General features: G+C 38.7%; 1 protein-coding gene across 4 annotated transcripts in view; it reads right to left on the reverse strand.

Moving 5' to 3' along the window:
• Nucleotides 1-5,102: 5,102 nt before the first annotated feature.
• The window catches only part of LOC137994846 (protein Wnt-4-like), a 23,218-nt gene continuing 10,536 nt past the window's right edge, over nucleotides 5,103-17,784 (reverse strand). Inside the window, exons 2-7 of one of the 4 annotated variants that reach the window (XM_068840434.1) lie at nucleotides 15,829-15,917; nucleotides 15,489-15,609; nucleotides 9,529-9,640; nucleotides 7,886-8,130; nucleotides 7,198-7,478; nucleotides 5,110-6,803 (exon numbers count right to left, since the gene is read on the reverse strand). In XM_068840434.1, the coding sequence (XP_068696535.1) occupies nucleotides 6,336-6,803; nucleotides 7,198-7,478; nucleotides 7,886-8,130; nucleotides 9,529-9,605 (1,071 nt within the window). In that variant the 5' untranslated portion in view covers nucleotides 9,606-9,640; nucleotides 15,489-15,609; nucleotides 15,829-15,917 and the 3' untranslated portion in view covers nucleotides 5,110-6,335. Of the gene's footprint in view, nucleotides 6,804-7,197; nucleotides 7,479-7,885; nucleotides 8,131-9,528; nucleotides 9,641-15,488; nucleotides 15,610-15,828; nucleotides 15,918-17,784 lie in introns of all 4 variants that reach the window. The other 3 variants (XM_068840433.1, XM_068840436.1, XM_068840437.1) reach the window with 3 other exon arrangements.

The raw sequence follows: 17,784 nt of genomic DNA on the forward strand, positions 1-17,784 counted from the left end.
GTACGTACGTAGGTAAGTACGGACGGTTGATGACGTCATGGCTATAAAACCAAAATTTCTCGCGTCGATGGGTTACCATATTTTCTTAACTATGGTGCTCCGCGCGCGGAGCTCCGCTATAGTTCCGCCCAGCTTTCCACACTTAACTCCCAAACCTTATCCCCAAAACTTATCCCGCTTCTCATTCAAAAAAATTAGGTTACAGATATGGTATCAAGAATTTTTTTTACTGAAACAGGTTCAAGAACCCTGATGGGGCCTCTTACCAGGGTTTTAGCAAAGCGCTTGAGCTTGTTCATGTTTTGCCAGGGATTAATCACACCCGTATCACTCTCGGAGACAAGCCGAGAAGATGCACCATCCCGGTTAAGGGCTTTGGCTAACTGGAGAAAAAAAACCACAGTATGTCGACGCCACCAGCCTATTAACCTGGTTCATATCTCGGAGAGCTCAGCAACCTTTCTCTGGTAGGCACAAAGTTGACAAAACCGAAAGTCAGCGTCATTCGCATGGGAACAAACGGGACATCTTACAGAAGGAACAAAAAGTTTAGCAACCGCAGGCAGTTCCTGAGAAAGCAAACAAAAGCAAAAGCAGTATTAACGTTTATTAAGAGTAAATAAACCTATACAGATACGTTGATAAATACGTCAGATAACAATTCGAAATGCTGAATAGAATAGGTCCATCAAGTACCGATTGTATCAAAAAGCAACGTGGAATCCCAGAGGTCCCCTAGGATGCCTGGGTGAGGTACCCACCCCAACTTCGAAAGAAACAGGAGGGCTGAGGTGTCCCCCATTAAGGCCACAGAAGTGGCCACCAATATTTCCTTAGGTATATATCCAGAGCAACAATGCGTGACTGGTGGAACCTTTAAAGGAAACGCAGTAGCGGCCCAACCATTACCAACGGAGAGAAAAGGTCGCTGCAAAGTGACACCATGTTACTAGTATGGTCTTGGGCGAACAAGTTAACTCCCAGCGATCCGGGAGAAAGGTATGGCGTATTTCGCTTTCCATGTCGCCAGCGTAACGCATCAGAAACTCATTCATCATAAAAAGCATTAAAATATCTATGCTTGGTTTCAGCCGTAATATTGATCGCGATTCCAGCATCGACAATCTCTTAATCGGGCAAAAAGAAATCTAAACCGAAAATGTATCGAGCAACAAATTATAAAAAACTCAGAGAAGCCAGCGAGTCGATTTCGTAATGGACGGCTTCTCAGAGAGCTGCGCACACTTGTGTTTTACGCATTAGAATTGCGAAAAACGCTTCCACAACTGTCGCACGGGAAAGAAAACCAACTTGTCGGTTCATGCATTTAAGGCGAGTTATTTTTTTTTAAAGTAATGACAATTTTCGCCCATTTTCAAACAGAAAAAACAGGGGAGTTTGCCAAGCCAAGCATGTTTCGCGTGAATCATGCTTGATGATTTCTCAGCTCTGAATGATGTAAAATGAAACGTGACAGGAACGAAGACAAAAATTGTGAAATCCTCTGTCATTACAATTTAGAAAAGTGGTAAAAATTGGTCCCCACTAGAGATCTGCCTGCAGTCCACAAGAGGCCTAATATAAATTTGTTAAAAACGCTCATGACGCAACATACGAACCGGCCACTAAAGCGAGAAGCACAAGCGTAAGCACAAGGATACGCTTACGCCGTTTACACAGTGAGACAAGCCGAAGAAAATTTGGAATACGCAAGCGTAGTAATAACGTCCGAGAAGATCTAGTAAGATTCAAGAGGGTGTGCGAATCGTCGTGCTTGTGCAAACTCACGCCGGTTCCCACTTGTGAAATAAACGCAACCGTATGATAAGCATACGCGCAAGGAAAGGAAAAATTTTCTTTTCTTGCGCTTTACGCTTATGCTTATTTCATGTTTATTTGAATCCGGTTCGCACACGTGTTTTTTAATACGTACGCTTGTACTTATGCTTATTGCACAAGTGGGAACCGGGCTTAAGCTGTCGTAAATCATGCAGGACTGTTTTCTATCAAACTATTCGGAGTGATCGGGTTTGTTCGGAAATCTACTGCCTGCAAACTGCTTGTACATTTGATGGACAGTTATTCCACTGGGTATTCGCACCTCCCAGCATTTTCCTGTAGATTTGCATTTGTAAGAAACTAACCGCAACCAATTGGAGTCTATTAAAAACCCACATGGGAGTTCAAGTGAGACAAGAGGTATTTATGCCAGAAAGCAAGAATATGTCCTACAAACACTAGCCATTCTGCGCCATGAGCAACGAAATCCCCGTTTATCTTTCACAGCATTGGAATCTAATGTCATCAGGTCGCACGTGTAGCCCTCTGGGCCTCTGAATATATCCAGAACAATATCCCACATTTCAGGTCAGGGGTCAGTTCAAAGTCCAGCATAGACAGGCGGCGAGAAGGAAAGTCAGCTTGATTTTCATCAGTTGGAACGTACGAAAGATGCAACAAGTTATTGAGTTTCGAAGTGGTGAAAAATAACTGCTTGTTTGTTTGTTTGTTTTATCTTTATTTAAAGAGGGAGACGTAATAACCTCCAGACAGACTAGTAATCAGAAACATGTTGTGGAACAGAACCGGACAAAACAGAATAGCCTCAGCCAGACGCCGACGCATCTGTCGCCATGGTAAAGCGGACATGTCGCTCATCTCGCCACGGAAGTGGCGAAACCCAAGTTTCGAGAAATAGCTAGTGCGAGATCTCCTCACAAAGTAGACCTCGAACCGCTACTGGTTTTTGAGTGCGTCGACTGCAAGAGATAACGCTATTCATAACACTTCTAATGATAGGCGAAAATAACACGGGATACCAGCATGTTATTGGCTAAGCTTGCATAAAACACGTGCATCACGCTTTGGTTGAGGTGAACTTCCTTCTTGCTCAGTTTCCAGCGGAACACTGGTTCGGTGGAACGACCCACCCCTCCTCTCCCCCCTTTCTTTCCCCCTACCGATTCACGTGGGTCGTATTTCTTTTGGCTTAGACCGCTGACTGATATTTCACACCCCGTTCCTTAATTCAACTGAGAATGAATGGGAGTGTTGTTGAATAGATTACTACTTTTTACCTTTGAATTGGAGCTTTCTGATTCCCAGCCAGAGCTAATTTATGCAAAATTGTAATTGCGTAATCTGCAGCACTGATTGGGTAACCGTAACCAGGGAAACGCTGTGCCTCGGGAAAGTGTTTCTAAAAATAACTAGATCTGTCAAAACGCCCGATCGAAAAGGTAAAAGGGGAGAGGAAGGCTCCTACTGATAGGCTCCTGACCTCGTTTGATAATGATATCACCCCTGGGGTCAAACCAATTAGGACCCCTTGACCCCTTGCCAGCCCAACCCTTCCCCCCCCCCCCCCCCCCATAAAAACAAAACAAGTTAAATACTCTTGCGACTGTATCATGCTTCAGTCAACTGGATATCCATTGTTTCAATGCCAATAACCCCCAAAATGACCTGTTTTATGGGATTTGCGAAAGTAGCGAATTCTAAGATTTACTCATTTTCGTTCGCAGAGTCTCTCGTTTCTTTTGATCACGTGGTAGGAGAAACGAGGGACTCTGGTAGCAGAGACTCACCGAATGTCAGAAAATTTCTGACATTCGTTAGCGCGAGCAGTTTCCACAAATAGCACACCTTGTAACAGAATATAAATAGCAATAGAACATTCTAGATGCTTAGAGTAAAAGTATAAAAGCAAGTTTGTAAGTAAGAGAGAAAACTCTCTTGCCCGAGGGCTTACCCTCGTGGCTGGCTGCGATTGAACTTATGCTATGGATGCTATAATGTGAGGAACTTATAATAAACTGCGATAACTATGGTGGAGCTATAACCTTTGACCTTGCTATATCAGGAAAGAAGAAAGAGAAGAAGAGACGATAGACGAAAAGGGAAAAGAGTTCAGAGTTCATTATGAAGTCTTCCGTAAACGTTTTTGCACACACAAAATCCAGTAAGTGGAAAGTAAGTCGGTGGTACTTCAGAGTTCGAAGTTAATCAAGATCAATACCTGAATGGCCATGAATGACAGTAAGCCCGCATTACGAACTGCTTAATTTAATCTTTAACCAAAGTAAATGTAACAGTGTAAAACTAATTAAATAATAGTTTAAAAAGGGTAACTGCTTGTTGTCACACTTTTGTTGCCTGACTTATATCGTACTCGGGGGCTCTTTACACTTATGTCTTGTTCGCGGACATTTCTTGGTTATTCCAGCACGTAATACAGTTATTTTACGGTTTCTTACTGAACCCGATGATGTTCATTAGTCACATAGAGTATTGAAGCAAACAAACTGAATGACTGAGGCCCAAATTTGGTGAAGATACTACAGGTTTACAAAGAAAATATCAAATTTGGTTTGACCATCGAATTTATTGTACGGGTCGAACATTTTATTCTACGCACGAGTTATGTATTTGCATGTAGTAGGTTCGTAACACAAAGGAAATGATTGCACAAGTAATTCCAATGAATAATTCCACTTCTATGGCATTGTTTCCGTTTCTTGCATCAGTGCTTTCGATTGCTTCAATAACAATGGAATTAAATGGCTGACGTGACAGTTTGCCCATGCGCAGAGACGTGAAACTCTTCCTTTCAAGCGAAGGCACGGTCAAATTTGCGCATTGTTTTTGTTTTGTTCTGTAAGATTTTTACACATTTGTGGCTTTACATTATTCTACTCGTTTTGATGTTTTTTTTTTTTTCGTTTTTTGCCCTTCTTTTTCTCGAAGTTCTGGAAACATGATGCTTATTTCCCAACGCAACGCAATCTAACAATGGCGAAAAAATAAGGTCGTGTCTCAATTTTACAACAATCTCTTCAAATTTCACATGATTCAAGAACAATGCTATCTAATCTGTTTTCATCGATTGCGAGAAAATTAACCCTTATTGGTTGACGAAATAACAGTTAAAACAGTTTTTGTCGTAGCGCTGATCAACTTTGAACAAATTTTTATCTAAACTTGTGGGTGAGGGGTTCATGCAAAATTCTGCTTTCCTGGAAACAAGCTTCACTTTTCTTTCACTTTTGAAGATCGAGGATATCAAATGATCCATACACGAAAAGAAGAGCCAGCAGTCGGTAGTATAAAGAATATTAATATGTTTTATTAGTTGCTTTCACTAACCCTACTGACGTTATTCAGTTCTCTTCAGCAGTGAAGCTGTCATACAGTATGTCATTAAAATGCTGATTGACTAACTAATGAATCCCAAAAAAGGCTTCACTCTCTTGTTTGAGCCAAATTAGAATAAATATATCTTTTCCCGAGGGCTGTCTGTTCGTTGTAGGATACAAGTGCTTATCACTAATAATTTAATCTACTACATCTATCTTTATTATCCTTAAAACCAGTATCACAAGGATGAATGCCAGTTGCGGACGTTACGATGTTGCCGATCCCATCCTTCTCAGTACCAATGACATTGAACAGAATACCTGTCTTTAGATCATGATCAATACTGAGGCGAGGTAGATCTTTACATTCCTTATTTTTGAGTCATTATTTACAGTTTCTGAGGCTCTGTGCCGATTAGTCCCCTCTCTGAAGTTTATTCGTTCTATTGATTTGTACATAGAAACCATCGTAGATCCGCAACTATTTCATGTCGTTTGAGAGAATACGACTTAATTAAAAGCAATGGCTCTGCACACTTATTCTTCACTCGGAAAAAGTCCCTGTTTCTTACAGTTTACAGAATCATCAGTGTTTTATGGGGCACGTGAGGACACAGGGACTAATTCCCTCTTAGTTCTGTCTGACCCAGGGATTGAACAATTTACAGATCATGAAAAAGTTTCGATCGAAATCACCGGGGAGCGAATTTTAAGCAATTTCAGATAACTGGCTGTAGTCCTTGTTTGAGCTCCCTTCGTCTCCGAACGGCGAAGCAACTAAATTATAATTCATATGTGCAGAACGATCGCTTTTCCTCATTAAGGCTGAACAAGGCGGCATTGCTTTCGTCATTATCTCCAGCAAAAGTTGTTGTTACCCGGTTCTCTACAGATACTTCTAAAGCACCTGCGGTTTTTATGAATTCGTCAACATTCCTTAAAGAAACCCCGCAAAATGAGATGATACATCGGGAATGACTTGTCGATACCAGGATCAAATTAAGCATGCTCATAATACTCTTCTTAATGTGCATAATACATTTTCCATAATTTTTGCTGTTGTTGTTGTTGTTGTTGTTGTTGTCGTTGTTGTTGTTTTTATCACTTTTTTGAAAATCAGAATGTATGACCACTTAATGTATCAGAACATTTATGTTTTAAGCAATCTCAAAATATATTTAAGTATCCTATCTGAGAGTTTTACTTGCAAACGCTGACCTCCACCTTTCTCCGGCAATCTTGACACCGGACATAACAGCACCAGTGAAATTTACACGAACAGCGCTCGACCCTAACTTCTTGACGCGTGGTGTAACCTCTATTACAACACATCAGTTCACAGCCATCAATAGCTTGAGAAGTGCGATTACAAGATCTTCCTCTGGTTCCCAGAGATCCGGTGTTAGAATCGGCATTACAAAAATTTGGTGAGCCATCAATGTAAACAAGGTCGACGATTGTATGTGGCTTAAAATATTCGTTACGTGGAACCAGAACTCTTCTCGAGCCTATTAGCCTTACTTCCACCTCTGTTGCTCCGTCGAACTTTTCCTTGATGTAGTCGCCAACCAGTCTAAAGTTTGGCAGTGACCGCCAGCAGGTTTTAACGTTGCATGAGCCTGATACACCGTGACATTTGCACTGAAGTTTCATGAATTTTTTCACCGCCTGTCGAATGAAGAAAAACGAAAACAAATGTAACAATGAGAAAGTAAGTACCAACGACAGTGAAATAAATTGGCTCCAAGTTACTGCTTAAGAATAGGTTCAACTGCCACAAAGAAACGAATAAATCTTCTTCGCTTTTTGAAATAGTTACTTCCAAGATTCAAACAGTTTTACAAGTTTATGAGGCATAAACTACATGAAAACTTGCTAGAGGCTGTACAGCGGGCCGCACTGTAGAATACGGCCCGCCAATTTAGCCAATCAACTGCATGTACTATCTCAGAGATATAATAATAGGACTTTAATAGTACCAATGTTTGTGTATTGGTACTATTGATCGAATTTGGGTCTGCCGTGCCATGAGGCTGTGCCATAAGGCGAACCAAGAACTTACCAATCTGCCGGCATTGTTGTTGTGAAGATTCATCAAGACACGAGAAGGGTTTCCGGCTTTTCGTCCGCGTTCTCTTGCATCCACAAAAGTCTGCGAAAAATTGATGCCAAAATCAATGTCATCGCTGCAACCAGCCCATTTCCAACCCTTCTCTGACATTCCGTTGTATTTCTGGTCGCAGCCGCATTTACGACCAAGGTTTCCCACTGAGCATGACCGTGTAACAGCATAAGCCACGCCAGCAGATGAGATGGAATGAACAAAGGCGGCTTCTCTGGTTCCTGGAAAAGACAAAAGATCCAGTAATTAATTAATCGGATTTTATTGTCGTTGTAAGCGTCTTGAAATCATCAGCTGAATCATAAAAATAACGAAATGGTTTACGCCGGAATACAAGAAATATACAGGTGAACTACGAAATGAAAATGGAAAGAAACTTAGAAAGATCATGGCACTTGGATAAGCAACTAAGCAGTTGCAAGTAATTCTGAAAAAACCCAGGCCTGAACAAAATTCGAGCCTGTATAACCGAGTGCTATTACGCAAGGTCATGGTCATTTTTAACTTTCATTTCAATTAAGAAAACAATGAAGCGTTTCGAATGAGTGATTTAGCAAGCCATTAATTGAAATATGCTCTTCAATATCGAACTCGAGTTTGCAAGCACCTCCGTTGAAATTCTGCTCACCTCCGTTTGCAGAATTTCCAAAAACAGGAGACCTTTCAAATTGCACAGTGGTGCAGTTCCATCTTCTCTGGCGAAACTGGTGTTGACATTCGGACACCGCCATAGAAGCTCCAGATTTAACGCTGTTCATGACGTCAATGTTTCTTTTGCAGATCTGAACTTGTCTATGATTAAGTTTCTCGCCAACATCATCGCAGCTTCGTCTGCTGATAAACGTGTTTGCTGAGCTTGACAAGGCTATTGATCTGAAATAACAAACAACTATATCAATCGCATCACGGTAATATATGAAAATGAAAGTGAAGAAGAAAAGGGAAACGTTTAACCGCAAGGAGCAAAACCACGAGAGCGGTGTGTTGATGTGAAGTACTGAATGCTGTACATGGCATCGTGTTGAGTAGAGCACAAAAGTATTGGAAAATCATTGCGTATTAGGCCTAAGATCAATTATTTTATGTACAGCATAAATCCCAATGATACAGCAATAGTTTTCAGATATCGGTTATAAAATATGTCCTGTCAGTGACAGTGAAATTGCTTGTCTATCAGTCTCTAACTCACGATACGATATGTTCCCAGAGTATCACCCAACGCTACGAGGAAACAAAAGATGTGCTTTGTCAAAACCAGAGATATGGTTTATTTTCCTAAATTTGTGGATACTGAGAAACTTTTCGTTTCTCAGAAACGTTTAATTTCAATCCTGGTGAAGTTCATGAACGACGTCATCAGTCAAGAGACCGCGATGCTCTAGCATTGATAAAGAATGATAAAAATATTTATAAGATTTTTTCAGGAGAGAAGCTTCAAATAGTCACACTACATGTATAACGGAGGTCTGCCCTTAAATTGAGTTGTCCGTGGAGCAACTGAATTCTTTTTACTCTTAGTTAAAACAACCCAATTTTTTCTATTAACCCGCGCGCTCAGCATATAAACTAAACGTGTTTCGAATTTAGTTTTTCGTTGTTAGAACATTTCAACTTTCATCACAAATAACTATAAGGTGCTCAGATTGGGCGTTTGGAATTTTTTCGTTTCCGAAGAAGTATGAGCATTCGTATTGAATCAAGGTTTAACAATTTGCATTAACTCAAATGTCAAAAAATCGTTTAGCATGGTAATGTGCAAGTTAACAACAATTTATCCACGGAAAAAATGGTAATCGAATCAATCAACAAAATGCATGGACTCTTTTTGATTTAGGGTCACGTGATTATGGGTATTTTTTACGTGGATAAAACGACATCTCAGTAGTGTGCATAGCAACTATTCCTAAGTTATACCGCAAACAATTTCTTTCAGTAGCAAAGAGCCTAGAAAGATGGGAGAATCCTGCTTAGTAGACAAGATGCCGAGGCTCAGCATAAGCAGGACTGTCAGAGCTTTGCAATCTTTTGCGATTTGCAAAGAGACACGGTCTCGCTCTCAATCAGTCAAAATTATCACCATCTTTACTTTACGGTAGCACTCTATAAGTAAACGTTCACCAAAAATAAGAGAGCCGTACATTGTTTCAAGCGTTGTATATATGAGTTCTAAACGGCAACAGATCACAGTAACGACGATCGTGAGCACCGAGAAGTGTTTCTAAGCTCAGTGCTATTCAGCAGTAACTTTTAAGCGCGTATGTTAATACTTACAGCCATTGGCTCGAAGACACAAAACGGTTCAGCAGAAACAGGATAGCTATCAAAACTTGAAGCATCGTGATATACATCTTGTTACCTTCTCAGCTGCGATGGCTGTCTTTATCTGTCGTGTCAAAAGAATAAAGGTTTAGATAAGAAGTTGATGAACAAAGGGGCAATTTAGCCTTCTTATGAGGTCGGTTTGGCTCAAAGCCCTGCCGCTCAAATGAGACAAAGTAGTGTGGGTAGAGAACGGCACTTTTGCTCTATAATTTCCTTTATTTAGTGACACATAACTTAATTAAAATAATGCTACTGTGGGTGGAAACGCAGTTTGCGTCGACCAAACATGACGAAAGATACCTACTACCTTTCCAAAAACGGCAAGCGAAAAAGAAAAGGCAAGGGCATGCTTCATGCAAACATTAGACAAAATTGTGCATGCGCCCTGGGGTAGAAAAAATCTTAATTACTAGTTGAACACTTCAGTGTTATGTTCACTTTTTGTCTTTCTACATAATGAAGTTGTTAGGACGTTATAAAGGAATATATGATTAGTATTTCATTTTGAAACACAAAAGCATTTTCACTAAATTGAACAACATGAAGGTATCGAAATTTGGCCTTTTCTTTTTACGTATTCTGAAAACGTAATTTAAAGTTACGAGTTTCATAAACTCAACCATGTTTTAAATCAACTGTAAAGATCAATTCAACCTCTTTTCAATAACGTCAAAGCCAGCTCATACCAGCTTTGTCGGCTTTATTCAGATAATGTGCGTGTTTCGCGATCCGATCACCAATAAATGAAAGGAGTAGGTAAATGTGTGGTTTTCGGGGGCCGAAGCAAACAAAACACTTTATATCCTATTTTAAGTTTTATAACCGTTAGCAAACTATAATTCATGGAAAAAACGATTTCAAGAAGCTAGGAGTAAGAAATTCAGATGACTTAGTGTTTAAGAAACCAGTCATCGTTTACCTTTTGCCAAATAAACTGAAAGGTCTTACAAGGCAAATCTTTGCAGCCTTGACATCATACGTTTTTGGGTGCAACTAGTTGTGTTGTCATTTAGCTTGTCCAATGCCACTACTGAAAGTAACAAACATTGGCGACTCAGTGGATCGATTTAATTGTCTTTGTTGTCTTTAACTGCCTAACGTCATAGCCAATGGACTTAATTTGAACTGTAAAATGACTTTTTAATTAAAAGGATTTTAACCATCCTACCTTATTCTGAAGCTGTCAGCTAGTTTTCGTTAACTGATGAATTTATTTATATGACCTTCCTCCAGTAAGAAGCCCTGCAAGGCGATTGATCTTAGTGTTTTAAGAGATCGAGCTCCGTGCACTCGTTTTATCAAGAGGATTTGTATACATTTCCTTTTCTTTTCCGCCTTTCCATCCCACGGGATTACACACCCAAAAGAAACCAATGCAGGCCATTCCAAAAAGAAGTATGTTAAGAGTGTAAAGAAATTTCGTGTTCCGATACAAAACCCTTATCTAGCCGCACGAATGAAGTGCATTATCTCTTATATCTAAAATTTTATACTTGTATCAACCTTATACCCTTACCTTTTTAGTTAGTGTTTATAGATTTGTTCGTGTTTATAAACAATGAAATTGTTTTTAAGCACCTAAATGAATAGCAACATAAACAGACCTGAGTAACACTGTTGGTATCGCACTTAAAGACTTCCGTGTATCATCCCACAAGTCGTTGAAATAATTAAGCCTTTTAATCCCGATTATTCGACTTAATTAAGATTTCCAATAGCATTTTTATGCGTGCGGCTGGTTATTATTAATTTTTCAAGGAACGTTTTCATTCAAATTAAAATAAATATTCCAAAAATCTAGAGAAACTATTTTCCGACAAAATAAAACTATGTAAGGCATTTCCCTAAATCTTTTGAATGAACATCTTTAATTGAAAAGATTTATCGCAAAGCATTATTCAGATTATTAAGGATAAACGTTATCATGACAAAAGAACGGTGTCTGGCATTTTTGCATAATTTCAAACTATGGAAATATTTCTTTTCTTCTTCTTCTTTTTTCTTTTCGTTCTTTTTTGGACAAATCATTATTGCACTGGAATTTATAGATGGTAGAAACTTTGAAAGCCGTTTTGTAGTCAAAGTCAAAAGACGACAACATGTATAGCCAGGCATTAAGGTACTAGCATCTTCAGTGATATCTTATTTTAGTTTTTTTTTTCTTTAATTAAATACGTGGAAGTGCAATTTATTCACGGCAGTAGTAGCAGTAGTAGAAGTAGAAGTAGTAGTAGCAGTAGTAGTAGTAGTAGTAGTAGTAGTAGTAGTAGTAGTAGTAGTAGTAGTAGTAGTAGTAGTAGTAGTAGTAGTAGTAGTAGTAGTAGTAGTAGTAGTAGTAGTAGTAGTAGTAGTAGTAGTAGCATGGTTTATGTTTGAATTTCAAACAATTGTAACGCCAAATCATTTAACTCCCTAAAAGAGTCAGGCGGTGCCTTACGAAATATTGGTAAAACAAAAAATATATATCCTCACAGCCGTACAGCTATCCTTGCATCATTATTTCTTCTTTAGTCTACAAATTGTTTCCTGCTTAGATCTCACAAGATCTGGCCCTTCGTAGAAGACTACGAGCAGTCCTTCTTTCGTCACTTAGTTAGTCGAGCGCGAAGAGAAGAAAGAAACGGAAAAAAATGATCGCGCGAAATCTGGATTCGAGGAGGAGCTCATCGAATCCAGATTTCGGACGGCCATTTTTTTGTCGTGCCTGCCTCTAACCGTGCTCGACTAAGTAAGCGGTGAAAGAAGGACTGCTCGTAGTCTGGAAATGTAGGGTAGTAAAACATATAGTTGCGATTTGTAGTCACAAAAATGAGGTTTTATGAAGGTTTCGAAAGCTTCATGATAAACGACGTTGTTGTCCTAGGAGGAAAAATTGAATCATTTTTTTGTTTGAGAGGGGTACGCTGTAAAAGAGATCAGCAAGAATGAAATAAATATATATTTGAAGTGATCCTCGTACTTAAAGCAATTTTCTCGATTGGAACCCATATCGCCACCTAAATTTTTCACTTTGAATTATCAAGATAAGTGCAAGATGAGCAAGAATAATAATTTTCTTAAGCAAAATATTCGGCTATGTTACTTCTTCGTCTTACAATATTACAATACTTTTGGCATTATTTGGATCAAATATTTGCGTAAATCGTCGTGGTCTTGCTTCGCCAAACGAATGGAAAATAGGAACAGAAATTTTTTCAAAGCAGAAATCGAGGAATCTTAAATTAGTAAGAGAATCTTTATTGCCGCATCTTCCTATTTGAGTAATAACGGTGATCTCTGTGTCCCCGTTACCAGGTTCCAGGCTTCTCAGGCGTTGAAAGTCTGCTCCAGCCTTTGAGAAAATTAACTGTCTCCCATATTGGCTTTGGAACTCTCTTCTTTTGCCATGGCTTTTTATCAAATTTCCGTGTCTCTTGATTGATTTTCTCTCTCTTTGCGTCGTTTTCCTAACATGCGACTAAGATTTACGATTCAATTTCCAAAAACAGGCAATTATTGCTCAAGTGAAAAACAAATTTTTCGTCGGTGGAATAAGGAAAAGCGGCTAGTAGGTGCACTTATCTTAGTAAACCATTTTTTCTCGGCGGTCACTCAAACCGGTTTCTTGGTTAATTTACCAGTCATAAGTAACTTCAACGGTTTTTGAGTTTCTTTTAAGATCCGAGTGAGGGAAGTTAAGTTTTCCATTCTCTCGTAAACAACGGTCTCATATTGAGACAAGCGGTGATTTCCAAGGTTCACATTCACGCTTTACACAGGAAAATTGACAGGAAGGACAGGAAACCACTGGCAATAGAAAAAACAGAATATTGTTGATAAACGAGCCGATTAACACTTTGTTATCGAGCATGGTGACAACAGATTTGCAAATTACTTTTCGGCTAATCAAAGAGTTCTTGGCAAAGAAAGTCGACGACGTATTCGACGGAAACGGCAAGCACGTTTTGTCTTAGATCCTCAAAAAATGAGTGTCGCGATTTTTGTCTTTTTGGTAATTCAATCATACAGTTCCTCACAGTTTGTTCTGTGTGTGGCACACAGGCCTCCATCCAGCCAGTCTCAAAAATTGGCGGATACCGTTTCCGTAAACACGTGCAAGGGCTTTGAGACTGGCAGTCAACCTGCCACGTGTTATTGAGAAAATTCTTATAACGTTTGAGTCTGTAACATTCTGTGCTGACGGAAACACGAGTTTTTAGACATGTACAATTAATAAAGAACTTGAAAATTGAAGAACATATTTCCAAGTCTAAGTAGGTCTTTGAGCAGCTCATCATGGCGTAAAAATTACTTATAGTTCTAAGAAGAGCTGTTTTTAGCAACTCGTTATATGATATAAATACATGTTATTGAACTGGATTTCCTTTCGAGGAGTCGTAGATAATGTTTCCTGCAGCCATGTAACAGCTGCCCTTGTCTTTGCTTCCGCTAAAAATAGTCGCCTTTTAGTCTTCCTCGACCTTCATTTCATCTACCTCCTATATTATACATGTACTGGCAATCACATAGCATTTTCTGATGATATTTCCAACATTAATTAATGTTTTGGAAATGTTAAAACACTTTTTGTCGCCAAAGAGATATTTGTTAAAAAATGGAGCAGTTGTAACATAGAATCTTTTAAAAATGAGAATAATAACCATCGTCCTTCAGCTAACTTTATTATTTCATTTGAAACAAAAACTGTTGCCTCTTACATCGATTTTACAAATTCAACTGATACACAATTACTAATCGTTTCTTGGATTAATTTTTTGCCTCTGCGTCTCAATGAGTGAATTGCTCATAAAGAAAATTAACATTTCTGTTAAAAGATACAGGAAGACTCTCGATGCTTAAGGTGTTCTGTAAACTCAATTCATACAATCCGTCACTGGCTTAATTCTCAGGATATTAGTGCCGCGAGGAACCCTGGCGACATCCTCGTTTTCTCTAAAAAAAGGTAGTACTTTCGGAGAGGAAGGAAGGCCTTTAAAGGTTTTAAGCTGTAACCCCAGAAAAAAAGGCTTCAATTTTAAACTCAGAACTATTTTTCAATATGATTCTATCACTGTCAACGAATCCATTTCAAACGCTTTATTCTTTACTTTGGCGTTGGGTCAAATGGACAGTGACCTGAAGGAAAACGAGAGTCAGTCTAGTGGCGCCTTAACAGAGTCTTGAAGGACCGGGGAGTTTTGAGGTGTGATTTTCTGGGTATTTTTCAAGCATTCCACAGCAAGCGCACTAAGCAAAATAGTTTCGCTTGTGAAAGACTTCGTTGAACAAACGTTCGTTAAATCTAGCGAAGACGTACGCGTGAAAATGAGAGCGCTGCACGAGGAGGGGGTGGGGAGCATTTCGCTAATGGCGTGTTGGCGCCTCATATTTCATCAGCGTGAAGGTATAGTAGAAATGACTAAACTGAAATCCAGCCACTATCGTAACTAGGTAATCAGTCTACTCTTTTGACCCTTATTAATTAATATTTGTTCCCTTGAAATTCTTTCACACCCAAATTAAATTGGGAACCGCAAAGTTATGGAAAGAAAGAAGAGGGGCCATGTTCGTTTTTCTCTCGCTTTGTTTCAAGTTATACTTTCATTTCCCATTCAATTGTTGATTTTGTTGTTTTTGTTGTTTGTTGTTTCCTTTCTACTTAAAAATGGCCGCATTTTATCAATACATGTGCACGAAAGACAGAATTAATCAACAGGTATACTTAAAGGGAAGAAGCACTTAAAGCGGGTAGAAGATTACCGCAGCATAAACGTTGGTTACATGAAATAGCCGAGTGAGCGAAACTGTTTAAGTGGCTTTTTCTAAAACTTCAACTATCATAAACAAATCATAACATAAGCGTGTATTAGTTTGTTGTGTTCAAATATTGATATATCTACTACTACATAACAAAGCGCATTTAATCCTACCTTAATAATGCTGTTGGAGCTTACACAAGATCTTCACGAGGTGTTCACTTGAAGCTCTTCATATACAAGTGTTGTCTGATTGAAATGGACAGATCATTTAAAGATTCCAAGATACCTGAAACTTTGACAGCAATCGACATAGCGATAAGGATTATGTGATAGAGGATTTCCTGTTTTCTCCACAGAGATATCAACACTATTACGTTTGAACTGAAAGCCAAAGGGTTCCACTACTTGTACTTCTTTGTCCGGTCAAAGGCCTGGACTTTTAACTAACGGAGTTCAGGATAAAAACCAGGCCGATGAAAGGCCAGAAATGAATTTCAACGCGCACTTGTACCTTTTTCATAGCTTTTAATATAATGGCTAGCAACACGTCGCTTCCTGAATAAAACCCATAAAAGAAGAATTTCTGATAGCATGAGGTATCTAAACGGAAAAAATCGTAAAACAAGTAATAGTAAACAAGTAAAACATGCGATCCGTAATATTTTGTTTTTGAGTGAGAGAAGGAAATCAGTAGGTTGGCGGACACCAAGGAGCAACGTAGGTTCAAGGCTTTGCCCTTCTTCTGACATTTCGGTCCCGGGATTTCGGTCCCTCTGTGGGGGAATTACAGCAAAACGATCACATTATCACATTGGTTAAAACGATAAACTCTCGCGCAATTATATTTATTAGTCGGAAGGAAGTACTTTGAGTTACTTGCCAACCCTATCTGTTTGACTGTTCGACCTCTCAATATCGCTTTCTGCTGCCGCTTCTCTCTGTTCGATTAACAAAGAACAAAAGTCTTTTAAAGAAAGCCGCCGGGAGGTTTTTTTTCAAATATCCAAAGCTGACAAACCACTACAGTACGTGCATGAGAATGTGGCACGTAAGGAAATCGCAACAGCATAGTTCTACAAGGACAAAAGTCAATAAGAAATACATACAATAATATCTTGTGGCTTTAGAGTTTTAACGTCAGCCAACTAAACAACCGAGTACTAAAATTCCCGTTAGGACATTACACAATAGGTTTTGAAATTTTCGAGTGTTTTGTTGAATTATCAATTTGTTTGTTTGTTTTTTAATTCTTTTTTTTTTTTTTTTTTTTCAACTGTCTTGTATTTCACTTTTAAATTGCCACTATGATGCAAACGTCCCTTTATAAATATATTAAAACACAAACACTTCAGAGGTAATTTAAGGTGGATCCAACTCTACGTACACTAGAACTAGGTTAAGAGCGGTAAAATCCAATTCTTACAGTTAACATTATTTTGCATGGAAAGATAACACTGTTATCAAAATCATTGTTTTGGACACTTTCAACATCTTCATACAAGGAAACTAAAACGTTCAGTGGTGGTTTTTTCCGTCCAAATATGTGATAAAGGAATGTAATTAAAACATCAATGGCGCGGAGAATGACAATGCAGTGTACGAGTATTCAAAGGTCAGCCGCCAGCTATGTAGCGATCTGAACGATAAGGAAGAAACGCCTCTCAGAACCTGCAAAAAAACTGTAAGGAATTTTTTTTAATTATCAGAGGTCAAGGCGGACGTTTGTTTTAAATTGCAGGGCATAAACAATTAAGAAAAGGTTTTCCAAAAGATTAGTTAACATTTTAAAACATTATTGGTCGAAAACATCAAATTCAAAGAAGATGGCTCAGTTCGGAACGCTCTTGCAGGAAATTGAGCGATTTAGAGCGGAAAATTGGTTGTACGGGATTATACGTGATCATGTAAGGACTAATTTTTCAGCCAAGTTATTTTTTTTCCAACCGCAAAATGCGTGTTCAGTAAAACATCTGTTATTGATAAACAACCACGCGATATACGTATTCGCCTTAAATTTAACTGAATTGCCGAATAGAAAACCAGTTCTTGGGAGGTCTTCAACCTTAATAACCTGACTTTTTGCACTCCCAGGTATTTCTTAGTGTAATCAGCTTATCCTTACATAACGACTTAATGAGTTCTGCATACGTACTTTTTTTAAGGAATTAACTTAGATTATTCTCAATGACAGATTTGCCTGCTCATTCCGAGAGAAAAACTGATATGTTAAAAAAACAAATTTTCGTCTTCTTCTGGTGACATTTTCCTTTTTTCTGTCATCAACTTTCAGATACGCTTTAACTTGAAATTATTGCGTTTTTATTTACTATTTCAAGGACCTCTAACAAACAGTTGTTCAATGTATTTACACGTACTTACTTATAATATTCAACCGCACCTCCTACATTCTCAAAAATGGCTTTTTTATCTTAAATGCATCATTCAGTTTACTAATTACAAGAAATTA

The sequence above is a fragment of the Montipora foliosa genome, chromosome 3 (assembly GCF_036669935.1).
Source record: "Montipora foliosa isolate CH-2021 chromosome 3, ASM3666993v2, whole genome shotgun sequence".
In the NCBI taxonomy this organism is placed as follows: domain Eukaryota; kingdom Metazoa; phylum Cnidaria; class Anthozoa; order Scleractinia; family Acroporidae; genus Montipora; species Montipora foliosa.